Genomic DNA, 27,388 nt, shown 5'->3' on the forward strand with positions numbered 1-27,388 from the left:
TTTCTGATCTTTTAATCTTCTGCATTTTTCTGGCTCTCTTCATGTCCCTTCTTTTTTTCTTTTTTCCCATGGCAGAATGACTTCATTTGGTTTCTGCAATGGGGAACCAGTCATTTGTGTGTATAAAAGTACATTTATAAATGTGCCACATTCTATAAGAGTAGTAAGTGGGAAAGCTGTTTTACGTCATATGCTTATGACATAAATCTGTGACAAATTTGTCTTAGGACTTTATGGCTTGAAGCAAAGTTATCATCCCCTCATATTCAGGGGAACCAAACTTTCTTCTCTTTTGAAGGTATTTTTTTGTTAGCATCTACCTGTTACACTCAGTGTCTTTTATAGAAACACAGCAGATCCAACTACCTTTACAATGACAACCAATAATTCCAGGACATAATTTCTTGCATTGCTACTCCATGGTGGTTGGTACCATGTAGTATTGGCTATTCCAGTAATATTTTTTCAGCTTTTTAATATGTATTCTTTCCAACCGACAGCCTAAAGGTCAACATCAGGGCATCACTGTCCTCATTGCTACATCATTAATGAAGAAGGTGATATATTCAATTGTTTAAATAATAAACACAAAGAATATATTTATTTGGCAATGACTTTTATTTGTATGACTGCGAGTGGATAAAGATATGCCATTTTTTTGTTCACTTATCCCTTACCATTGTCCTTCAGTTAATTCTGTGCTTCCCAGAGTTTTCTCCCAAACTCCCTTCTTTCACTCCTAAAAGTGTGGATCCTTATTTACAAGGGTAAAAACATTTTCTGCTCAAATAAGAGTTTTGAAACTTTTCAATTCTTTCTATTAGTAGTCTGTCAGAGAAGAAACATTTTCTACCTGGCTGTTCTTGTACAGGATCCTGCAAGACTGCAGTGGCAGGATCATTGCAGACCTCATCCATATACTTGTGTACATCCTTTGTTCTCAGGAGCTCCGTTCCAGAACCGTCTGCAGAGATGATGAAAAACCTGCGCAGCCAAACACACGCATGGGGCTCTATCAAGAGGGCAGAACTCCAACATGATGGCATCAAATGTGCTAATGCAGAGTACTGAACAAAGGGAGCACAAATCCATGAACCCTGTAAAATACTGTGAAGTGAAGAAAAGAAAGTGGTAACCTATGAATGCAATTCAGTTTACCTGGGGACATGCTCATTATTGGTGATAGGTTTGTTAACATCATCTGCTGCTGAGCTCCTGTCCTCCTTGTCATCAGAGCCACTGCTGGGAATGCACACATCTGTGCTGCCATCAGCCAGGACCTATAGCAGAAATCATGTGAAATTACTTGAGTTAAAAGATCCTTTTAAAACAGTGACTTGCTGAAGAACTTTAACATAACCTAGCCCAGTGAAAGAGACGTTTCACAATGAGCAACTGGAAACTCACAGGAAAAAGAAATAAAGAGAAACACTGAAAAGACTGTAAAACCTCCAAAACATTTCTCAAAAGACATGCTGTATGATAAATACTAATATCACATGCTGGTATTTAATAAATTCCCAAGGACTGTTACACAAAAATACTCACTCACTGGTCAAGCCAGGTAACTGTAAACTCAAGACAGACATTGATGTATACCTACTGAGTGAACTTCTATAGTATTTTCCTTCTTGAAAGTACTGTGTGCTTATTAACTGATGTGACATACAAACAAGATAACTAACAATGACCTAAGAAGGAATGGTAATGCCTTTTTCAAGATACAATTTAAATAAGGGTGATTCAAAGGACACTCCATTAACTGAATCTGACACACCTAGTTTTTAATCCTCACTTGCAGAGCTGATTATTTGCTATAGTACAAAGCATGCTAATTAAAGGAACTTTAGAGGCGAGCTAAATTGTAAACCATGTATTCTGCTTCAATCTCTCTAAAGAGGGATAAATATAAAAAAAAAGGATATCCATCACTTAGTCAAGAAGATATCAGAAACCTGATTCTGGCTACTTTAAATATTACAATGTTACAATTTGACTTTGAGAGAAGTCTATAACAGAATGCAGAAACTTGTTTTCTTCCATGTATTTTACCTTGAAAGTATTTCCTTCAGGATCCATCATCTCACAAATAGTGCTGGAAGTGTGTTTCATAATGTATGTCCCTGCTTGTTTCTCTTCTTCCTTGCTGCTGAAATCAAAAACTTCATGGCTATAAACTGCTGAGCAATCTTCATCAAAGAAAAGAAAGCCTCCCTTGCTGGGTAAAACCTGTGACAGCAAAAAGGGAAGAGATTCAATCCTCAAAGGTGAAAAATTTAATTTAAAGATACTGTGAAAATGAAGAACAGATACAAATCAAGTGGACAGCTTCCAGATATTCAATATTGAATCATCCACTTCAGAGGAATCAAAGGGGAGAAAGAAGGAAGATGAGGTCCAAGAGGTAGGCTGATCTGAGTCTCTGTGATATTTAACTTCAGGAAATTTAAGACTGTGATTTAAATATACTGTACATTAGTGAGTAAGTACCTAAACACTGGCAGAGTATGAAAGAGATAGAATAATAGGGATTAGTGAAGACTATAGAGAAGGGAGGCAATGAAGGTGAGAGCTGCTAATGGTAGGGGACTTGGAACACAAAGATTAAATGTCACTGTCACAAACTAAAAAGAATTCCCACCTGATATGTTCCCTGAGGCTTTGCTAGAATAGATGTCCCATCTCCAAAGACAGTACGACAGGTCCCATCCTCACAATTTGTCATAACAGTAGCAAACTCAGGATTCTCTACTCGTGTTCCTTTAAGCTTCTTTGTGGTGACTTCTGAGGGTTCATCTAAGAATTAATGCAGAACAATGAGACAGGAACACATGAATCATGGAAATGTCTTAGGATTCCATTAGCTTTTTCTCTCATAGCGCTGGATCTTTATCTTTTCAGTTCAAGACCTTAATAAACTTCATAGCATCTTTTATCACATATTTTTATGTTAGGTAAACAATACGCAATCTTTTAAGTTCTGGACTGTGAATTCAATATAGGAAAACCCAACAGTAAAAAATATCTTTAACTATTTGTAGCTGGCCAGGAAAGTACACTCTAATGTATCAAGTATGGTACTAACCATAATGATCTGGATATTTGTAATATACAAGGTGGATCACTGAAATTCTTTGTGCCTGTAATACAAACTCTAAAATGAGAAGAAATTCCTATTCAGCAACACAAATCTTGGAAAACAAATGAAAACAGGCATGTTAATCTGGTTATTGCCTTTCCATTGAAGAGATGGGTCAGTTCAAGGGATTTTGACTTTTGAAATCCCACAGGGAGATGTCCCTGAACATTTTCTGCTAACTCAATAATTGTCTTTCCCTACACTGTGTTTGAACAGTCCAGACATTCACACAGTAAATGTCCCCTTCATTTTAATTAAGGAGGACAGGACTTGTCTTGCAAATGAAGCAGTCATATGGAATACACCACCAGCCAGAAGAATCACAGATGACCTTTAGCCTCACTTGTTTCAGCCAAATACAAGTTTCACTTTTCTTGGCAGGACATTTTCCACAGCCATATTCAGATATTTAGTATCTCCAAGGTTGGTGAGTCCACTGCTTCACTGGGGAATATAAGGATGCCTCGGTCCTTTCATACCTCTTCAGTTAAAACTCAAAGCAGCTTCCTTGTTATTATTAGGGCAGGGGAGAGAGGGTAATGAACACACTAAGACTCTGTCACTGTGGTCTCATGGTGATGGAGTACCACATAGGTATGAAAGAAGGAAATTTAATTACTTGCAACAGTATAATTTTTGCACTGAATATACTGCTGAAAGAAAGCAAACAAACTAAGCCTAGACTGCACTAGTGGATCTGTTATCTAGGCTACTGGTATAAGCCACCTTCAGTATATATTTTGACAACTTTCTGTTTCACAAAATATGTTAAGTGCAAGAAAAGTAACCGCTCCCCTTTAGATGTTACCTGTTTCCACACTACTCTCTGGTACAGAAAGGTCTTCACATTTTTCATAAAAAGTTGTGATCCTGGTACCATCAGCATGCTCTACTACTCTGTTACCATCTGGCTTCTCAACAATTATCACTGCATCTTCTCGTACAGTCATAATCTGAAAGAATGAAGGACTGCTCATCTATACTGGCACTGTGATACTTGTGACAGCAGCAACAACAATATAAGGGATCAGGACTGAAACTCTAAAGAAGCTTGCCTACCACACGGTTATCTACTTGAGAGCCAGAGGAAACACATTTTCTTCAAAATCTAAAGCTACTGCATTTCTAACAGTGCAGTAACACAACCTGTAGGATGTTTTTAAAGAAAAGATCCTATAACTTATATGATGCTAGCCCTGTCTCTTAGCTTACAGACGGTGCTACAGTAACACCAAAGCAGTTTATACCATTCCATCAGCTGGGTTCGTGGCCTGATACATTAAGAGTGGCTTCAGATCCATTCTGGTGGCACCCTCTGTGCCCACTAGAATGCCTAATGGAGTTGTTGTTATCCAGGTTCCTGCCTTAGGTTGTGTAGAACTGGCCTTTTCAAACTCATCAGACTTCTGTGACTGTGATGTCTTGTCACTGCCTTTTCCCGCAGAAAAAAAATCTGTATCAGACTTGATTTTCCCTAAGGCAAAAGACAAAACCAGTAAAGTTCAGAGTTTGTGAACATTGCTTTTGACAGAATTGCAAAATGAACCATTTAACAGGCTAGAAGAAAATTACAACTCCTGCTACTCGAAGACGTGATCCTGAACTAGCCTTATCTAATGTGCTTCCTCACAGAAAAAGTAAATAGCATGCTAATGCCATTAGTCCTATGGTGAATCTGAAGAAAAGGATTTCATTATGAAAGGCAACGGGAGAGATCCTATTAGGAATGTTATAGAGAACTCTTGTCTCCCATATTCAGGAAAAATAGACCAAGTGTATGCAAAAGACAAGAGTGTAGTCCAGAGAGCAGGCTGAAAGACTTAGAGCAAATATCAAGCAAAAAATCACCCCCAAAACCAATGAGATGAAACTCTTTACTAGAAATTTGTCAAGAATAAGCAGAGGAGAAGAAAGGTGGGGAAGGTGAAAAAGTGACCATAAATAAAGGACAAGGAATAAAGGACATACACTGGTTACAAATACTGAGAATTCATATTAGAAAACAATTTGTCAGAGTTGTTCTCATCTTTGCAGGTATCTAAAGGAATATCCTAAGAAAAAGGACTGGACTTGACTCAAAAAGTCTCTTTTTGAGACACCTTTCTCTTTGACGGCAATTTTTATTCACCTATTTCTAATAAATTTTATGTTAATACGACAGGTCAGAATTATTCTTTGTACTAATTAATACTGATCGTGATCTTGGACTATACTCTGAGGTATGAAGAAAATATTATTTGGTTATTTCTCAATCAAACAAAATACACTAAGAATGGCTATATTACCACCAAGCACACGTCCATACAACCAGTTGGTAATAACCAATTGTAGGTGCCTTGGAATACACGGAGTGAGAAAGAAAAATGTAACCTCTGTGAGAGAAGCAGTTCTTAATACAAAGACTAAAAACTGTAAGACAAAAGTAAGGATTTAACACTACTGTAGTTACAAGGATTTCTTTTAAAAGACTTTGTGTTTACTCTGATACCAATGAAGTTCTTACACAAATTTTTACTATTGGAGTCCTACCATGTTAGAAGCAAAATAAATTTGGAGTAGGAGAGAGATGATTTGTTAAAAGGTAACATAGCAGTGTGCAGCAGCTGAGTACAGATAAAATTGCATTTTCACAGTCAGAATTTTCAGATTAAAGAAATATGCTCTTTATTAAGTATCATCAGCCCTACTAACTTTATATCTGTCCGAAACACAAGAAATATTACCTTTCTTAGTGCTGGTGTCAGATAAATGGTCTGATTCTGTTAAGGGAGTTTTCCTCCCTGTTTCATCTATAGGTGGTGGTAGGACAGGACCAGAATCAGGGCTATTACTCACTGCACCATCAGCAAACAGAATCTACAGAAATCAAGGACATACTAGAGGTTAAAATAAATTCAAACACCACTAGAAAGTCTTAATGTGTCACAAATTCAATAGTCATTAGAATACTGTGGGTGATGAAGAGGAAAAAAGTAAAATCTCTCAGAATGAATACAAGAAATAAAGAAGCTATCTTGAAGATAATTAATAGAACAGACTCTTTCAGTTGGAAGGGACCTACAATGATCACCTGGTCCAACTGCCTGACCACTTCAGAGCTGACCAAGTTAAAGCATCTTGTCAATGGTGTTGATCAAATGTCTCTTAAACAGACAACCTTGGGGCATCAACCACATTTCCAGCAAGCCTGTTCCAGTGTCTGACCACTCTTCATAAAGAATGCTTCCCAGTGTCCAGTCCGAACCTCCCTTAGTGCTCCTCTGAGCCATTCCCATGTGTCCTGACAGTGGATTCTAGCGAGAAAGGATCAGCACCTCCCTCTGCACTTCCCCTGTGAGGGAGCTGCAGAGTGCAAAGAGGTTGACCCTCAGCACTTGTCTCTCCAAAGCAGACAAGCACAGAGCCCTCAGCCACTCCTCTCAGGATGCACCTGCCAGCCCTTCCACCAGCTTTGCTCTTGTCTGGACTCACTGCAGTACTTTCCCACCCCTCTGGAGTGGTGGTGCCCAGAGCTGCTCCCAGCACTCCAGGTGAGGCCGCAGCAGCGCTGAGCCCAGCGGGTGATCCCCCCTCTGCCTGGCTGTGCTCTGTGCTTGATGCCCCCAGGACACGGCTCCTGCCCTCTGGGCTGCCTGGGCACGCCCTGCTGGCTCTCACTGAGCTGCTGCTGCTGCCCCAGCACCCCCAGGGCCTCCATGCAGGGCGCTCTGCAGACACTCCTGTCACAGTTTGTACTTGTGCCTGGCATTACTCTGTCCCACATGTAGCATCCAACAGTTGGCTTTGTTAAATTTCATCCCATTTGTCACTGCCAGAAAATTTCATCCCATTTGCTGCAGTCTATAGATCTAATTAATGGGAACCCTTTTAATAATAAAAAGGCGTTGTGAAAATAAACAGTAAAGATTGTTCTTTGACTAAATGGTCACAGGTTAATGACTTTTTTTTTGGTAGCAGTGATAACGCATCTGTATTGACAGATTGATCTGTACTGAAATATTCCACATGTCTATGACTGCTGTGAATTTTTTAGCCATTATGGTAGTCAACAAAAAGAAGTCTTGGTTGCTCATCAAATTATATCTGCTTTCTGAGATCCATTACACTCATCTCTTGATATGGATATTCTCTGTGTGTCAGAAATACTCTAGAATTACTCCAACCATCCGTAAATTAATTTATAAATACAGTAAAATGTAGAAAAGAAATGGACAACATATAGAAACAACTCTTGAAATTGTTACTGTAAGGAATTATTTATTTCTTCTTTTTTGAATGCTTATCACATGCAATAGATTTTGGATGACTCACAGACATTAAGTTAATATAAAGAAGGATGCACTCACAATCCGTTTAAGCAAAGACTACTGCAAAATCATTTTAGGCACATAAGATCTACATTTTTTTCTCTCAGGAAACAGTATGTTGTGAATATATAGACATACAGCAGCTATTTCTGAAATGGATACATTTCTCAGGAATCCTGGGAAAATGTTTTAATATTAAGTGTGATGAATAAATGTAAAGAACTTACACTAGACATTGTGGTCTCCTTAGACAGGAGAAAGAAATTCAGGAAATAAGGAATTATTTTGACAGATTCTGAGTCAGATGACTCCTCTTTCATTTGTTTGCTAACTACATGTAGAGTCTTAGAGTTTAAAAAAAAGTTGCTTGTGGATTGATTATAATATTTGTAAAGATAGCCTATATCACCTAAACTATAACAAAATTCTACACAACAAAAACATGTATATACAAAGCAGGTACTTAGGAATATACAGACTTTCCCCCTGAAAATTTAGGGTATATAAATGTGTCTGCAGGAGCTCATGTCTTTTCTAGATCCCATATAAGTGTTTAAACTTAAAAAAAATATATGAATGCTTTCATATTGCCAAAAATACTCAAAACTGAACTAATCCGCACTTCAGAAGCTTAAGTTTAGGAATGCAGTTCTCTGAACCATATTCAGCTATTTCCTAATCACAAAGTTGCCTAAAACCTTTTAGTGCCTGAAATTTTCAAACTTAAATCTCCCAAAGTTCTGACTCTGAACAAAGCCAAGAGTACTTTAGTCTTGACACGGCTGCATAATTCAATATTACTTAACTCCATCATCTACAAACCGGACACTTCTCGATCTCAGTAGACAAAAACAAGTTTAAGGGTAATCACCTTCCATTACAATGAACTGTACTAAATTGTACTGCTTGCAATGAATTCTACCAAATATACCTGGGTAGATCCATCCATCAGGTGCTTTATGACAGTTCCTTGACTAGTGATGACTCTTGACACCTCTTGTTCTTTTTGCCTTGCAGGAGGTGAATAAAGATGAGAGTCCTTTACTTTTTGGGGATAACTCTGTCTAACCAGAATTTCCAGAGGAGGCTGCTTAGCCTCTTCACTTTTGGTGTCTTCCTGCTTCATTTCACCTTCTGTAACCTGATGTTCCTCCTCTCCACCTGGCATAACCTCTTCCTTCTCTTCTTCATTTGCTTTGGCCTTACTTTCCTCTACCGTCTCTTCCTTTGCTTCAGTGGCAGTGGCTTTACCTTTCAAATCTGAAAGCAAACTTTGAATTACTTAATACTGCATAGCACACATTCAAACAGTGCTACACACCCAGAATCATGGTGTCAACAGAAGATGTGCAACTCTAAGTAAGACTAATCCTCTTTGCCTGAATCTGTAATCCACAGAGTAAAAGACCAACACTGATTTCAGAGCAAAGGTCAAAACAGTCACCTATTCAGAAACTCTACAGCCTCTTGTGAAGGTGGCTGTCTTTCCAAATGAAAGCAAGGGGAATTTTAAGATGGATTTCTTATGGATGCCAAATTTTTGGAAGACTAACATCACGTGAGAGGAACTCCCTAACTGCCCATAAAGGTGAAAAAAACCCAACAGAGATTCATCATATTTGAATTTGTATAGAAACCCAATGAATATATTCTGTCTGCTTTAGCAAGTAAATTTCTTAGATTAAATGATGGCAGTGTTTTGAGTATGCTAAGGGGTATAATTATGGTAATTTTGTTGAGAGACTCCCTGTAGGTGTCTGTAATTGCTTCGTCCCTCAATTACTCAGCATTTCAACTTATGCTTCTTGCCAAACTATGTATGTTTGAGAACACTCTGCATGTTCTTTACTTCATACCAGATTAATCAGATCACATTTACTGAGCTGTACAGATTAGTTGTACATATGTATTAAATGATATCTGTACATGGCTGTTTTTAGAACTAACTAGATAACAACAAAATTCACATTTCTCAAAACCTAACAGCAAGACTAAAAACCCCCAAGATTTACTACAGTTTAGAACATGCAAAGATGAACCTAACAGTGATTTTCAAAAACATTGCAGAAAAAGATTATTGCAGAATATCTGTCAGGCACAGAAGCTTTAAAGTATCCATATACCTATCAGTCTTCTAAAGGAAATCCAAAGATAAGGGCAGAAAGGCTTATTCTGGGTGTTTTATCTATATGTACTGGATGGCATAAACCAAAGAACTTCTGTGAAATAATTCCTGTTTGAAACAAATTGCATCTTTTAGAAAAGCAACAAAAAAACCCCTGATTGTAAAACAACCAGCAGCAGAGACTCCATCACAGCCTTGGTTAGTTTTGTTAATCATTCTTACCATTTATGAGTGAAACATTTTTATCAAATGAGTATAACTTAAACCTAGTATAAAGTCCTAGTTTTCAGTTTCAAGCCCCTCAAAATTGTAATAACTTTGTATACTGTGTTTACATGCTATCACCAAAATTCTGTTTTCTTGTACTTCCAGGCTGGCAACCGTCACTCCTTTGACCTTTTCTTTGGTACTTAAATGAAGTTCTCTGGTGAAATGAGCTCATTATAAGATACATCTTCTGCTGCTTTAATCATTCTTGTGATTCTTCCCCGAATCCTTCAAATTATTAACATTTTGTTAAGTACATATGCTTTCAAAGGAAGTGCAGACATGGGTAATGTAACCATCTTCCTTCTATCACTCAAGATTCCTCAATATATATGTATTTATTTATTGAATTTGCTTGTTTTTCTATAGTATTCCAATCTATGTGCATACTCAAATGATTATCCAACATGACTCCCAAGGGCTTTTTATGGTTGCTAAAGGGTTTTTTATGGTTGCTACTTCCTTCCCCTCAATCTTTTATGTTCAACAACTTGTGATTCTAGATTTCATATTTGTTATAATAAAACCATATTATTCATGTTGCAAATACTATGAAATAGACATTATAACAGACAGCATTCTGACACATCAAAAACATAAGAGTTACATCTAAACTCATCAATGAAGAAATAATTTTCTTCTGTAGTCTTAGCTTCTCTGAAATTCCTTACTTTGCAGTGTCTCAGAAAACTAACCTCGAAACCTTTCACCAAGGAAAGTTAATACAAGTCCATTGGGACAGGAGACATTCAAACTTGGAAAAGCAGGAGCATCTGGTATCTCTTGTATTTGGGGAACTGGTTCTTGCATTTCCACCTACAGAATGAAAAATTAATTAAGTTCTAGTCAGCATTTTAAAATAATAAAGAAAAAATTAAAGTACAGATTTAGTCTGTACAGATTCTGTTTTAACAGTACTTTTTTTTTAGTGCTGTCTACCACTCATATTGAACATTTTCAGAGTTTATGGATTCAGAAGTGGAAACATTAGTTATTTTCTTTGATTATGCTATGTTTCATTAACCTTGAAGAATCATCCCCTCAATGGACTACACTATACCAGTAGTCACAATGTTACAATGGACTACACTATGCCAGTAGTCATTAGATGAAAAAATTTTTGGGTTGCAGACATAAGTAACAGAGAGAACTTGTCCTGGTATTATCCCATATTCTTGCTTTCTAGGAATAGAAATACAGGGGGGAAACGGCAGATGTTTTGCCACCTGTTTTTCAACATAAAAGATGCTGTATATTTTACAGTTAATTTGCATAATATTATTGGTAATTAAGGCTACTCTCAATACCCTAAGATTGTAGTCACAGCATCATGAGGCAAAAGTCACAGAATAGGGCAGAAGTAACCCTCAGTTGTCATCTACTTCTCCCTGTCTAGTGGTAAAAACAATAGTCAAGTATAACTATACCGTTAATGAAAAATTCTAATGTAACATATTCTAAAAATTTCCAGGGCTGGAGATTTCCTGGTAAACTCTTCCAGGGCTTTTCCTTGCTTAGCCTTACTGACATTTTCCCAGAGATTGACTTGAATCACTACTGCAGAAAATTAGTTTACTTCTAAATACCTCTGATGATACAAGCTCACATAATAGATGATGGTTATTTTTAGGTCTTTACAGAAGGCTATTCTGTCTCTCAACTCAAGATCAAAGAAACCCAAACTAATTATTTTAAATCTTTCCCACTGGTTAAGTTTTCAAGACCTGTAATCTTTCTTCATTCTTTCCTTAAATCTTTCAGAGTGGCTCATATTTTTCTTGCAGTGCAGTATCCACAACTGGTCACATTACTCCAACTGAGACTCTACCAGCCGTAAAATAAAAATAACTGCACATATTTAGAAGGCTCTACTCCTCTGTATTTACATCTGAGTGGTCTTTGCCCTTCTCACAGGAAGATGGCATTGTTGACTTACAGATAGCTTCTGATCCATGACAACTCTCAGACCTTTCTCTATAGAACTGTTACTGACACAACTGTTATCCATTCTGATTATTTATATGTAATTGTAGAACCTACCTCCTATTCCTACTGCACTGCATCCTATTTTACAGACCGTGTCCACGTGAATTTGTCAAGTTCGATTTGGATTCTAATCCTATTCTCTGAAGTACTTGCAGACTCACACAGACACGTGCTGCATGCACTAATATGAATACTCTCTATGCAAAGTAATTCCAAACCAAGTAGTTAAAAACCTTTTGGTTTAGAAGTCATCCTGACAGATTTTTAATTATAGGACAGGTTTTTCGATAGGGTTCATTTGTGCCATACAATTGGTGTATGTTATGCTGAGTGCTGTTTGGCAACTCCCTACACCACTTTCCACATTGAAATTAGGTAAGGGGCCCTTTTTGTGGATATACACAGAATCTGTTTTGCAACAACAGCCACAGTGTTACTTCAACCATGAGGCACTAAAAACTACTTCAGAACAGAAATTCAGAACGGACTTTCCAAAGATTCATCCATACTTTCCAAAGACCTGTACTATGATAGAAGTAATTCAGTTAAAGGCTAAAGTAAGTTCCTCAGATTGCTGATTTCTGGCTTGTTACCAGGTGGAAAGACCAAATTACAGAGCAAGATACTGCAAACTGTCTTCACTAATTTGCTGGTTGGTTAGACTTTTGAATATGGGTTTTGGGAAGCCCAGAAAAATTCTACTTGGTTAAACTAAAAATTTAGCTGAGATATTAATAATGGTAACTGAGATATTAATAATGATAGAATGGTTCAGGTGGAAGGGACCTTAAAGATTGTCAAGATCCAATCCCCTTCCATGGACAGGGACAGTTTCCACTAGACCAGGGTGCTCAAAGCCCCATCCAACCTGGCCTTGACCACTTTCCAGGATGGGGCATTCACAGCTTCTCTGGGCATCTGTTGCAGTGCCTCCATCACCTTCACAGTAAAGAATTTCTCCCTAATATTTAATCTTAATCTTTCAGTTTAAAGCCATTTCCCCTTGTGCTGTCACTACAAGCTCTGGTAAAAGTCCCCCTCCAGCTTTCTTGTAGCCTCACTTAGGTACTGGCAGGCATGTTCTAAGGTCCTCCTGCAGCATTCTCTTCTCCAGGCTGAACAACCCCAATGGTTTCAGTTTGTCTTTGCAGGGAAGGTGCTCCAGCCCCCAGATAACAGCTGTAACTCTAAAGCCAAAACTGACAAAAGAATGTGGGCCATTGCAGACTCACTGCTTTACATCACAGAGCCATAAAGACTAAGTTCATTAACAGCTGCCAATATGTACATATGAGAACTGAAAGAGTAAAACCTATCCTTAAGAGCACCACAAATTGTTAGGAATTTGTAAAGGCACAGCTCAAAGCCCTCTGAGAAGAATATATGTTCCTTTTACAGAAGTTCATGCCTTTGAATTTTTGTTTTGTTTCTTTGGATTGGATATTGTCTCTTCTCTCACCTTTTGTTCTTCTTTCTGTACCAGGTTATCAGGTGGTGAAGAGGCTAATTTGCGACGGTTTCCTTTGGCAGAAGCTTTTACTGATTTTCTTCTGTCAAGCTTATCTTTTTTTCCTGAAGCTGGTGTAATAGCAACTGCTGGAATTACCGTCGGAAGATGAACAGAAGGGATGTCCAGAATTCTTGCTAAGACAAGACCTGTTTCATCATCTAAGGAAGGAAAAGCAGGATTTTCAATGTAATGAAGCTTCATAAACGTAGATGGCCACATTTTATTTTCTAGAAAGATTTTTACACTGAATTTTACCTTAGAAATAATAACCTCAGTGGGAGAGTTTGTTATTTCAGATAGAGGGACTATATATAAAAGAATATTTAGAAAATCTTTTCACAGACTGACAACTTATTAGCCTAAAAGACATCTTGAAACTATTGCTTCCCACAAGTTGTCACTTGGTTGTCACCCCAAAAATAAAAAAATACTATTTTAAAATTCTTTTTACTTCCAGAATACTTAGAAGTGGAGACATTCTGAATCTAGTATCTGATAAGTAATCACTGTGTTCTGCTTTATCATAGACTGATCCAGCACAGACAGACTCTTCAAATTTTGTACTACATATGTCTATTTTGCTCTAATTCTTCAGAAAGATTCTAATGATCTAGACTTGATAAGACTCTTGCAATTCTTCAAGCCAAGCATTAGGACAGCCTTCTAGGAATGTCAACAGGAAGTAGTCATGTTGCCTTTCAAAACAATTTTTTGAAAATAAAAGAAATACAAATTTACATTTTCTGTAATTATTTCAATGAAGCGACACTTCACTTTCACTGAAATTTCACCCATGCCTTTATTTTGGTTGCTCCCCAAAATAAGAACATGGTGTCTGAGGATAACAGTGGAAAAGAGTGGATTGTCAAGACTGAGTTGAAGTGCCTTTAGAAATCTTGAGAGAGATGTAAAATTCCAGATACTCACATTCACATGTCTAGGACATGAAATTGTACTCTCATGATTTTGTCAAAATATAAAGAGCAAGTGCAGAGGTTCTATAGTATCCAGAATCAAAAGCCCTGCAGGTGCTCAAGCAGTCCCAGATTCATAAAGACACAAGGAGATTATTTCCAACATAAATGTAAGATGATTGGAAATTAATCTTTGATAAGGCTGTATAAAACAAAGAATAATTCAAAATTTGAAGAAATATTAACATCTGTCCCCCAAAAGAAAAAAAAAGTTGCATAAAGCTGGAAAACAACTTGAGACCTTTTGTCACTTTAGCTTCCCTAAAAGGAAGATGAAATAGACAAAGTATGAAAAACAGTAAGAAAAATGCGAATTAAGAGTTTCCAGAAAACTATTGCAGTACTGCATGGAAAAAGGGTAATTTGCATACAATTTAACTGATCAGTGGAGAGAAACTGCAGATTTCTTGGTATACCTTCCTGCATTAGGGATGGATGGCATATGAGAATCATCTAAGACAGTATTTCTGGTCAGAATTATTCTGAGCCCTTGGAATACAAAGACCCATAGGGGGTTTGGCATAAGCAATGATCACAGAAAAACTTCAAGCAATCAAATAATGCCAGTTAGCAGTGCTCTAAAGCTCAACATGGCAAGGATTATTCTAATGCAGAATATGATAATTATGGTGAATGTGAATAAGCCTAAACATCACAGCTGACATGTAGGTGTTTAATCAGACATGTCTCTCTTTTATGCCAAAATCCAAGTTTTTGCAAGCAACTATTGAGAATGCTCTTTTGACCCAAGTCTAAACAGTCTATTTTTTTAGTAATTAATTTGTAAAATATATTTGAACAATTAAAACTGAGTGTAGAGTTGAATGGCTTACCACAGTCCACACAAAGATGCATTCAATTAAATGTTTTCATATTTTAAGAGCGGAAAAATGCTGGAATTATTTTCTGATCAGAGAAGGGTTTCACTTTTATCCATTTGATGGTTTCAGTGGCCTTCAAACGTAATGGAAACAAAAAGCCAAAAAGCTCTTGGTAAAAGCAGATGCTGTTTTCACTGTGGTTTTCTGAAGCAATTGCTTCCAGTTGGTGAATGTGTTTATTGAAAGGCTGAGAGAAATCCCTCATTATGTCTGCACAACTGTAACCTACAGTCCAACTCCTAAAGTAAAATGAAAGTTCCATAACCGCCTATATAAGTTTACAAAAATATTATTTCTTGGAAAACCAAGAAGACTCCTCAGCAAATCACATTTTCTTTGGCTCAAATTAATTGGCTGATTTTGCTGGGCTACTTAATAACAATACTTGCACTGCTCTGTTTTCACAGTAAGCAGAAATACTTGGAGACCTCCCTCCATTTTGAAAATCGAATCATAGAATATTCTTGACAATGTAATCTTGTTTGGAGCCTTGCTGAAAATTCTCTACCATGTAGTAACAGCTGCTGAGAAAGGAAGAATTGCATGCAACAAATTATTGGGTTAATGAGTGTATGAAGGAGAAAAAAAAAGGGAAAAAAAAATTCCCCCTATGGTTCTCAAATATCCTCTTCTATTTGCTTACTTTACCTGCTGCCTCCCCTGTAGGTCCATAATAGCTCAGAGACAGCTGGATTCCATTTTCCAAGGTGGCTGAAAAAGATCCAAACTTGCTCACAGCTTTCTTCTTATTTTTCAATTCTTCTAAAAAAAAAAAAAAAAAGAATTAATTTTAAGGACAGAATTACATATCAGAACCACCTGACCTGTAAACCAATGGCTGGTGTGAGAAGTGGAACCTTAGTGAGGATGACTAACCTAAATAGACCAAATAGAGCAGGGAAAACCAACATTCCACTCTTAGGGCACAATATAATAGTCAGTTTTGTGCAATACACTTGTGGTTTTTTATCCAGAAATAGAATTCTAATTAGTTAGGTGTGTAAAAACAGGTTTAATAGCAACAACTAATGTAAACTCTTATGGAATTTAAGCAGCAAAAGGACCCATTTCTGGAGTTATGGATCCTTGTTTCTTGGCTGATAAGAATGTTAAATTGCCCATTTCCATTGCATGTGGCCCATGCACTAATAAAAATCACAGTCCCTCATATGTTGTCACAGGGACAGGAGCTGAACTTCAGTTATCCCTGAGGGTATCCCTTCCCTTCCCTCAGGATATTCTTTGATTCTCTGTGTGTACTTTGAGGAGAAAGTAAAAGAAAGAACAAAAATAGTTGTGAAATTAGATTCCAAGACAGATCTGGGATTTGTAAAAGTGGATCAGGAGTCAAACTCACATAGAGGGGCAGATCAAGGTGTCATGTGATGAATATGTCATGGTGAAAACCACATGAACTAGGCAAGATACACCTCCCAGACCCTTGGTCCTACCTTGCCTCTACTTCAGCTGCTGCTGCCTTAAAGAAACATTCTATTGGTAAGAGAAAAACTTGGGATTTCCCATATGGGGAACATATGGGAAATATGTTAAAATGGTGAGGAGTAGCAGAGAAGACTACAAAAGCAAGTTAAGGCAGGCCAAGCTATCTCCCAAAGTCATCAACATGGGACACAGCCTGAGACCTTGTCTGCTCCTATTTCTTGTCTATCTTTGCAATACTTATGGCTGAACACCACCTGTAGGAAGATGTTTTGGAATTTTGACTGCTTCACACATTTACCATTGTACCATCCAGCCACTGTCAATGTCAGACTGGATTGATTCTTGTTTTCCCTACTGTATTTCTATAAGGTGCTCCTGTTTACATGGGAGGAAAGCCTTGCACTTGTGTCCAGTGAATACAACTTGTCTCAGATACACGTTGGTGATGCCAGTACTATCTGGCAGACCCCACAATGATACAGGTCAGCTGTCAGAAGTGCAGACAAAAAAAATCTTGTCTGCAGAAGAGATGCAAATTTTGTATTAAGACGACCTACAATCACATTGCTGGTAAGCCAAAGGGAGAAGCAAGAGCAGGATGTTTTCTAGCACTTGTGAGAAACAACTGCTCACATTTAAAATTAATAAAGGTTTATTAAACCTTAACAAAAATACAACAAAAGGACTACATAAGGGAAAAGCTGCAGTGCTGGGAACTGCCCCTCACACTAACCATGTAGCTGGTTCATCTTCAAGACAGATTCTCAGTCTTTTATACGCCTGGGGGTTGCATCAGCCAGCCCTGGCCCCTCCAAAGTCAGTCAGCTCTTCTTTGCCATTTATCAGTGGAAACTACTTTCTTGTAACTTGATTGGAGGTCAGGTGTTGCCATGTCACACCCCCTAAGCACCCCCTGAGATTTTCCATTGCCAACTGCCCCAGGTAAGGGACACATGTGCAGCCTTTTTCTACCTGTCCTAGACAACCCCAGCTGTCTGATGGTCACAATATGGGGGGGGCGGGGGGAAGGGAACTATGGGGAGAACAGAGGACATCTAAACTATAACAACATAACTATACATCATTAAAGCTTTGCTTAATATTTACACAATAGTCATCCCTTAATTGCGAGAGCCAATCATCTCATTATTCATCTCTAACACACTGATGAAGAGAAAAAGAGCTAATATGTGTAAGTTATCCTTTTCCAATACTCTTCAGTTTGGTGACAGGAATTCAGTAATGTTTTTGAAAAACATACACAAATTATTACAAACTGGCTTCCTTCTTGGAAACACTCTCGCCTGGGTTCAGAAAAGATTTGGATTCAATGCTTTCTGAGTATGAACAATATATCAACCAACAGCAGAAACTGCAGAAAGATCTGTTTTCAAAGCAAAGGTCTTGAGGAGGCAATAATGCTATTGTCATCTGACCCACAAAAGGAGGTTCACAAAAGGAGAAATCTTCCCTTTCATTGTGACTTTGGTCAGTAAAGAGGACTAATTTACCGAGTCCTCCACTAAAGAGGACTCAGTAAATGAGTCCTCCACTAATGAAGAAAACGATTTTTTTTAAGGAATGGTGATTTCCTTGCTTTGGAAAAGAGACTGGTTTGCACATGTTGACCTGCACTGTGCTTCTACATCTTGCTAAGACCTCTTTACACACTGCTTAAGTCAGCCAACTGGATTTTTACTTTATTTTATGGAACACTGACTTTTCTTACTCTCTGCCAATAGTAACAATATATTTTCCATTAGCTGGTAAGTTTTGCATCCAATTTTTAAATATGTCCAACTATTAATTCTTTATATCAGTGACATCAATCCATTGACCTGGTGTAATTTGCTGTTCTTCATTAATTTCTTGCTCTTCAGCTTCTTTGAAGTTTTCCTTGGGGTCTGTGACATGAACGAAGAAATTGTGCTTGTCTTTCATTACTTTCACCTTTATCAAAGTTTCTGTAAAGCAATAGAATACTATTATTGCTTCCACTAGGCTTCGGAACTTTTTTGCACCCAAATAAAAGGTGTACCTGCTACTTTAAAGAACTCAAAAAAATAAAATTGCTCATAACTGTACTGAATCATGTAGTAGAAAACCAAGGGGACAAAACTAAGGTTATCTGAGTTAGACTAAATATTTTAAAACTTCCTGATAATTAAATCTGAGAGACTGCAGAAGATTCTGTGGCTTAGATATATTGCAATTGACTGGAAAAATAATTTGAACTGGAAATGTGATGCATCAGTTGCCATTGAACAAATAAATATGAACTGATTTTTCTGCATTTCTAGTTTTCTGGTACTTAATTTATCTATCAACTATTAACATATTACAGGTAACTGTAAAGACTAGTGGTGATAGAGCCTAATGTGGAGTTTCTTTAACTGAATTTTTACTGCTGAGACATGAAAAAGCATTTATGGATTAAGAAATTATTCCATTAGTTAGCACTGAGTCAAAGCAAAGCATAAAGAAAAAAAGAATCACTTTTTACAAACTCTATCTTCTCTACTTGAATCTGTCCTCCATCGGATGGGAAAAGATATTGATTGGTTCCTGATACTTGAATGATATCCTCCCCTGTATTGTAGCCATGAAACTGGAAAAAACAAGTTTTAAATTATCTGTAAATGAGAAAGGCAGTACACATGAAAAAGGTAAATGAAGGACAGACCATCAGGATCACACTGTACCGCTCAACATCTTTTGCTTAGCTATTGAACTAATATAAAAAAACCTTGAGCAAATATCTAGCATGCTATAGTCATACCCAAATAATTTCCCAGTTACTAACTGATGTAACTTGTTTCATGTGAAAACCATCATGGAAACTGAAGAGCAGCAAGTAGACCGGTGCGTTAACATACAGTGTGACAGAATGAGAAGTTCTGATCAAGTACTATGCCATGGGATCATATAAAGGTCAGGTAAAGATTCAGCTTTCTACCCTCTAGGTTTTGGAATTCAGACACTGTAAATCTAATTAGATTGCTATGCCTTCCAGAGTGCTACAAGATGGAAAAAAATACGTGACCGTATTCAAATAAGTCCAGACTGAAATGCCATCTATTTCTGAGTTTGAAGTCTGTACTTAAACAAATTCAGACTGAATTACATTGATGTGTGCAAGTTTTGGATGCAAGATAGACTCTACAAATATCAGATGGCGCAAACTGCTTAAAAACTGAACAAAACTAGTAAAGAGCTCCCTCTGTTAGTGCAACAGGCAGAAAAAGGAGAGCTGCTGTGTCCATTGAACTGTCTAGACATGAGTTCCCGGGACTGCTAGGGACATGAAGCACAATTACAGTTTAGATTTCATGTGCCTTAATCTCCAAGAGATTTCATGTGCCTTAATCTCCAAGAGCTGAGCTCTACATTTCCTGTTGCACACATGCCAATGGAGCTACTTTATGAAATACCGGAAAAATATGTATTTTAGATTAGGGCACTTCAAGAACATGAATTTTGAAAGAGGAAATGTAAGAAATGGTGATTTCCAGTGTAGGCAGTCAAAATTTCAACTAGGTCTAGTAGTTCCTTACTATGGAAGATGGGAAAACTTCTTATGTTCCCCTTTCCTATACTCTCCCACAAAAATCTCAACATGATCAACTTATGTTTGCGTTCATGTCATATTACACTAAAAAAAAATTAAATAATCTGGTGTAAGATAATCTTGAACATCAAGAACTGCTTTTTAAAACTTTTAGAAAAGTATCTGCTGCTGAAACAACAGAGGTAACAAGACACAGTTAGGCTTAATTTGCCCTGAACTCAAATTTCACAGTAGATAATAGCTCTGCTGTAATCTTGACTCTGTATATAGTTAACACTTTTCTAATGTGGTATAATAATACAACTCCTTACCTTATAAACTTTCTCAGAACATGTTTCTGGAATGCTGTGATCCTCCTCAAGTTCAGCGGCTTTTGCTGACTCATTTTGATACTTCTCTTCAGAACGTCTTCTGTTTGATTCTTTATTTCCTTTTTTACTTCCTTCTTTACTTCCTTTTAAATCCTGGCTTTTCCTTCCACTTTGCAATTGTTCTTCCTTTTCTTGTTCTTCTTTTTCTTTTTCTTCTTCCTCTCGTAATCGGTCCTGCTCAATCTTCCAAGCCTACATTCAACATTAGGAATTAAACAGACTGTGTTTATCTTTGTACTACAAGATATTTCATATGTGCATGCTGAAAAGAGTAGAAGCAAACAAAACCAAAGGAATCAAAGTTCTAAGCTGAAACATGTTTCCAAACCTGTCAAAAGTCTCACAATATTCCGCACCTAATTTTGGATAAAATTAGTGATTCATTCAATCTACGACAGCAGCCATTGTTGACCACAGGAAATGAATCAGGTGATTATTCATATCTTACATAATCAGTCACAGGAAAATTATTATTTTGTTGAATACTTTTCCACAATGTTTACCACCAAACCACAATGCATCATTGGTATTGGTTTATTCATCAAATGCAACTGTTAGATAAAATTATTTTATTTTTTTACAGAAAGAGGAATGGCTTGTCAATGCCAAAATTATCAGCTTGCATTAGGAAGACATTTGAGATTTTCTGGAGTATTGAGGGTTTTGTAGCACTTGATAGTCTAAACATATTGAAGGAGAAGTGTTTCTGGGGAAGAAATGGCAAGCATGGAGAGTTACAAGTCAGGCATTGATTGAGCTGTGACAGTTAACCTCATTTCCTGTCTACATTCCATATCAGGACTTGAATTGCACAGCATTATACACTTTGAGGAAGATGAGACATAATATGTCTGTGACAAGACTAAAAAAAAAGCAGGAGAATACAATATCAATAAAACTAGATTTGTGCAGATTAATGGATAGTACCAATGCTATGACCAAAACAACTGTATGCTTAATCCCTGCCTCAGCCAGAAATTTATTGTGTAAAGCTGGGCAAGTCAATTAATCTGTAGTGAATGGTCATGGATCCATCTATAATATGGGATTCTCTGACATAAGGGAACTCTGAGGTACCATATTGACATTCCCTAATTTCAAAGAGCTGTAGACAGTGAAAGTACAGTTGGGTACACAAGTATTTCCATGAATCTGGATCTTATCTTTTCATACCTTTAAAATCAGAAAACTTCAGTAAATAGTAGGATATTATTCATAACTTTCACTTCCTAGTATTGTAACTATAAATTACTTTGGAATGCCTAGTCTAACTCTAAACAGTTTTCTCTAAGAAAACAACATAACATGACTCACAATCATTAAGGAATAAATTAAAGAAAGTAACATATACAAAAAATAACAAAGAGCAGAAAACCAAAGAGGACTAAGTCAAGACTTACCTTTCTAAGAAAGCAGTGCTATCTAGTCCATTTCAGAAACATAAATATTTTTGCCTCACCTTTAGAGAATCTTCTCTGATAATGGGACTTGCTTCATTCTTGGATTGAGACTCTATTACATTCTCAAGTTCAGTTGTGCTGCCTTTTAAAAGTGAAAGGGAGAATAAGCGAGGTTATAAATACAGGAAAATAGAATAACTTTTAAAAATGGGGAAAAAAAAGATGTGCAAGTAAATAAAAATGTATATTTAAAAATAGGGAAAGCATAATAGTACAATAAAGCAAACCTTAAATATATTTAGAAATAAAATAGAAAGTCTGTTTAGGTTAGGAGAAACTTGATTCTCATAACTGGGGACCAAATACAGTAAATAATATATCAACAATGTGTGTAAAGACTGGCTCTCTGCTTCTTGCTATTGAAGGCTTTGCTCTGGCAGCATTTGTTTGTTTTTTAACTGAGCCAGAACAAGCTCAATACCAGAGTCATAGACATTACAACCTTTCAGGACAAAAAAATTCCAAATAAATGCTATCTGAATCTTCAAACCTTCACTAAAGAAAAACTCACCATATCCTTCATTTACTATTGCAGCTTTACTGCATCTATGACTTATGAAAAGAGTATCTTCTATAAGTGTAGTTTTATACTATCATTGGATGCCCCATATTTACCTTCTAGAAAAGGTAATTTAAACTGAATTAAATTAACACTATCAGAAACTTCTAGTTAAATGACTTTATATGATAAAGTAGAAATTGCAGTGTCAGTGAAATTGAAAACACCTAAGAACACTGTTGCCCATCTGTGTGTTCCAGCCAGAGGTGATTATGGCCTTTCAGCAAGTACTCCATGAATCATAACTGTCATGAAGCACCACATGGGCAAGACTCAGTCTAGCTCCTGTGACAGCTAGATATGTACAAATTATGATTTAGTAGTCATAACTGTACTTTTAGTTTCCAAACTATAATCAGAGGTGTTAACTGAGTTGAGGAGTAATGTTTCTATTTTTGTAAATGTTAACTGCTAGTCCTGGGAGGCTTCAGAGTGCATTCTCAAGAAAGGTAAAAAAGCAAAGGTTAAGTATAAACAAATCATTGTTAATACCATTTAAATATACAAGTAGAAAATTTTGACAGAAGTTCTTTTTTGTCAATAGGAGTTTTCAGATTCTTCTGCCTGCTGAGCAGTTATTGTATGAACTGCTTACAATTTTCACTACCCAAAGTGTTGCTTGTAATTCAAGTTTGCTCTGCAGTCTTGTCAATTCAAGTTTCCAGTTTTAGCTTCTAGCCCACAGCTTCTGACTTCCAGCTTTTATCCTGCCCTTTAAAAAGGAATTTTCCTGAACCGTGTTGCCAGCTTTAACTTCTGCTCACCTCTTCCTATGTTCAGTTATCTGAACAGATACATATTTGTATGCAATCCTTAATCTCATTAGATAAGCACAGCTATTGAAAATGTAAATTGACACTAAAGCTGTCAGTTTTCAGAACAGAGAAAGATGCAGAATATATAAATATATATTTAATTAATTCCAAAACATATTTATGCCTATATAGATGTCAAAACAGTGTCATCCTATGAAAAAACATATGCAATTCTGCTCTGAAAAAATCTGTGTCTCAGCACTTAGAGTGAAAAATTAAGTTCCTAGAATACAATAAAAAGATACCCACTTTTGGCTAAGTAAAGCCAGTTTTTTTGACAACACTGACAGACAGTCCTAGAGGGCCTTCTGCCATGGCTTTTTCCAATTTAAAAGACTCTATTTCCTTACCCATCTTCTCTTTTTGGTATTTAGCTTCTTCCTCTTTCACCCAGTCTTCAATTAAGTTGGCCACCAGCTCAAGATAGTTCCTGAAAAGCAGAATATCTCTCTATATAATATAATACAGTATTCAATAATATGACTTCAAGTCAAACAAGATCACTTGGCTTCTCAGTTTCTTATACAATTATTATTCTATAATCCTTGAGACAAGACTTGTATTTGAAAGGATTTCTCTCACTTTTTACAGGAACTAGTGCTTTTGCTTGTTTGGTATTTGCTTAGTACATGTTACACTTGGAATTCTGGTTATCCTTTCTGCAAAGAAATGTAAGAAACTTGTCTGCCAAAGAACACCCGCTAAAGAAAAATCCAGGAAATCAGAAAACTTAAAGGCATTCAGTTCCAAAAGGTACTGACTCATTGTCATCCTAACTGTTTTGCCACTGAATAACTTATTTTCTTAGTTGCTTTTGATTGATGTTGATTTTTAAAATATGCTTTACTTGTTTATTCAGAAACTGAAGTACTATTTTATATAATGCAAGCTCTTCTTTATTGGTGTGACAAGAAAGGTGTTTGAAATTGTCATCCAAATCCAGATGAGAGAATCAGTGTACCATAACCTGCCATGAATTAAGAATATTCACAAGTCACAATTAAGTTGAAGTGAGAACTGAAAGACAAACTGATCTGTTTGCTGCTGGCATCTGCACTTGCATTGTCTCATTTTCCAAAGGTGTCTGAAATGACTACTAAAGTAGCTCACTGTAAACAACTGCTTTCAAGAAAGGAGGAAGCCTGGGAATCTTATATGCAACTGCCACTCAACCCCTCATTTGGAGTTTTATCACAATTCTTGAAAGTAAAATTCTTCATGTGTGCAAAATTGAAAGGAGCTTTTGAAGGATGCATCAGATTCACTTGCTGAGTATATATAGTATCTTCATGATATTTTGTATTTACAAGTTCAAGATGATTCAATTGTATTCAAAAACTCTTTGTGGAGTAGAGGCTTTTGGGTATGAAAATGCAGACAATACAATCAATTCTTGAGCTCATATCAGTTTTAAAGTTTTTCTTATTGCAGCAAGAGAATTAATCTGTCCAAGAGAATTAATCTGTAGGTCATGCACACAGGCTGGAACACACAGTACAGGTACAGCTACAAGATATACAAGACTCTCCCAGCTTCTGCAATGTAGGTGGAGTCTGCTTTGGGAAACTTGCATGGAGAAACTGGTGATCATACATATATACTCTGTAGGGAGAAGGTTATTCTGTTTGTATCTGAAGAAAAGTGCACAAGCTATAAAATCATATGGTGTTGAAAACAAAAGGCAGAACTAGTCTGCAACATAGAGTTGCCAGTACTGGAATAACTTGAAGATGAATATATATTATAAATAAAAAAGAGACTATTCGTGTGGAAAATATTTTAGGCCAATGAAACAGTCATTCAAAGTCTAAAATACACATTCTATTAATATGTATTCTGATGTCACTACTGCCAATGTCTGACTCAGAAGCATTTCTCAGAAAGGATTATTCTTTTCCAGTAACTCGTGTAATGTGTTTACTATGAAACTATAAACAAATGTCATTAAGATTAACTTTGAGCAAAATAATTGTTTTGATAATGCCTGAATTCATTTGGCTTCCTGATAGAGCAACTACTTATTCTAATCAGAATTAAAATGTTTTATATACACACTTTTCATTGGAGGTACATGCATCCATGCCTTTGGATTCCCTTACTCAGTGGCATCCATTAGATTTCAGATGCAGACTCCTGCTGCCTACCCTTTAAACAGTATCATTTCTGAATTTTAGGATGTTCTCCATGAACTACAGGACCTGATATCCACAAAAAAGAAGGAAGGAAGGTTACTGGGATCTCCAGGAGCAAAAGCTGCTGCAACATCAGAAATTTTATTTTCTCTTTGCATGAGAATTTGCTGTAACAGGACTTGCTGTAATCAAAATGAAATTATTCTGTGATTCTGTAACCAACTGATTAGCAGATAACAGATTTGTATTCCAGACAGCAACAATGAGCTGTCACTCTGCAAAGACGGTCTGTCCCAATAAAGAAGTAACAAGTGAACACAGAGAAATTGTCAAGCACTGCATCTACTGTGCATTTGTAACTCTTTTGTGATGAGAGTGTGATTATTCAAGCTATACTGAAAATTAGAATTATAGCAAGTTTCATAAAATCAAAATCAATAAATTGTTACTAAACTCATCAGGAGTCACTTATTTCATACAAAGGCAAAAACAAGTAATACTACTCTTAATTAATAAGTATAGTTTGTGCCCATTTCTGGCAACTCAGCAGGATCTGGAAGCTAACTGCAGGCAATAGCTTGAAGCACTCCAGGTATTTAATGAGTGTCTTCCACAGAAGTGTTATGTTGCTTAGAAACATACACTAGCAAATATTTATGATACTTTGTCTGGAATTCTGAAATGATCTTTAGAAGTAAGGCAGAATAAAGTCTGAAAATGGGCTGATTGTTTTGCAGAGTATAGGCAGGTATCAGTGACACACAGCAGAAGCAAAAGAGGACCTATAGCTCTTCAAAATTTCTAAGTAGCATATATAGCAGTGATGTTGAATATCTCTAGGAAACAAGAGCAAAGCCAAACCATCTTGTCAGTGGTCATGCCATTTTCTTTAGGAACTCCTTGCTGCTTTGAAACTGAACCTGGTGAAATGTCACTGGACAAAGCAGGCATGTCCTAAGCAGAAGTTATCTTTAGTGTCTAAGCCTTGTTTCCATGGGATGTGGAAGAGTAAGAAGTAGAAAGCACACAGTCATTTCATCCTCAAACAAATTATAATGCAGATAAAATGCATAATTTCTCCTTTATATGCAAAATTAGCAGCTTTTCTTTTGCAGGTATCAAGAGTCTTTCCCGTGTCTCAGTTGCTCTTGATCTATTTCAATGAATGACCTTTCAAGGTGACCAGCCAATCAGAGGTTTTACAACCCCAGAGATGATCAGTGGTTGTTTCGGGGACAAAAGGTTCCTGAGGAGGTCTGGTACCTCCCTCTGCTTCTACAGCACCATAGGCTGTTGGCATGAGGCGTTACTCAGCGTATGCAAACACCAGGTGACACTTTAGATGCTCTGGGGTGTGTGACCTGCTCTCTGGTGTTTGTTCCAAAAGTGTATGGGTCTCTTATAGGTCTCATGTCATATGTGTCAACTCTGCCCAGAAAACCCAAATGCACCAGGCAGCTGTTTTGTGGCACCAACTGTTTATGATTAGGAAACTTGAATTAGGCAGCTAAAGTCCAGTGTCACAAAGAAGTGTAAGAACTGCTGGCAGATAAAGAGCTCTGGCTGCCATCAGGCTGCTGTGTAACAGTCCCTGAGACCACTGACCCTATGCCTGGGTCTGTCTGAATGCAAGACCCAGCTTTACTTGAACATACCATCTTTCCCTTATCTTTTGGGGAAGATTTTAGTTGCTGTGTAAATGCAAAACCACTGACCACACATTTAGTGGATCTGCTCAACAAAACCGCCAGCGTTTTCTCCAAGGAACTTTGAATTTCTGCTGGTAAATATCTTATGGCTCTAGTTCTATTCACTGCTAATCACAACAGCCTGTTTTCATGGCAAATAATT

The 27,388-nt window shown here is 37.0% G+C and overlaps 1 protein-coding gene across 1 annotated transcript in view; it reads right to left on the reverse strand.

Annotated features, from left to right (window-relative positions):
- Positions 1 to 27,388, reverse strand: part of SPAG17 (sperm associated antigen 17) — an 85,664-nt gene that overhangs the window by 14,292 nt on the left and 43,984 nt on the right. The window contains exons 18-33 of the mRNA XM_050971856.1: positions 23,756 to 23,835; positions 22,031 to 22,113; positions 20,512 to 20,763; positions 19,129 to 19,240; positions 18,471 to 18,596; positions 15,838 to 15,951; positions 13,284 to 13,492; positions 10,534 to 10,654; positions 8,378 to 8,706; positions 5,851 to 5,995; positions 4,387 to 4,571; positions 3,948 to 4,092; positions 2,642 to 2,784; positions 2,053 to 2,229; positions 1,159 to 1,280; positions 854 to 984 (exon numbers count right to left, since the gene is read on the reverse strand). Of these exons, the coding sequence (XP_050827813.1) occupies positions 854 to 984; positions 1,159 to 1,280; positions 2,053 to 2,229; positions 2,642 to 2,784; positions 3,948 to 4,092; positions 4,387 to 4,571; positions 5,851 to 5,995; positions 8,378 to 8,706; positions 10,534 to 10,654; positions 13,284 to 13,492; positions 15,838 to 15,951; positions 18,471 to 18,596; positions 19,129 to 19,240; positions 20,512 to 20,763; positions 22,031 to 22,113; positions 23,756 to 23,835 (2,474 nt within the window). The remainder of the gene's footprint in view (positions 1 to 853; positions 985 to 1,158; positions 1,281 to 2,052; positions 2,230 to 2,641; positions 2,785 to 3,947; positions 4,093 to 4,386; positions 4,572 to 5,850; positions 5,996 to 8,377; positions 8,707 to 10,533; positions 10,655 to 13,283; positions 13,493 to 15,837; positions 15,952 to 18,470; positions 18,597 to 19,128; positions 19,241 to 20,511; positions 20,764 to 22,030; positions 22,114 to 23,755; positions 23,836 to 27,388) is intronic.

This window comes from Serinus canaria, chromosome 1 (genome assembly GCF_022539315.1).
Source record: "Serinus canaria isolate serCan28SL12 chromosome 1, serCan2020, whole genome shotgun sequence".
NCBI lineage: Eukaryota > Metazoa > Chordata > Aves > Passeriformes > Fringillidae > Serinus > Serinus canaria.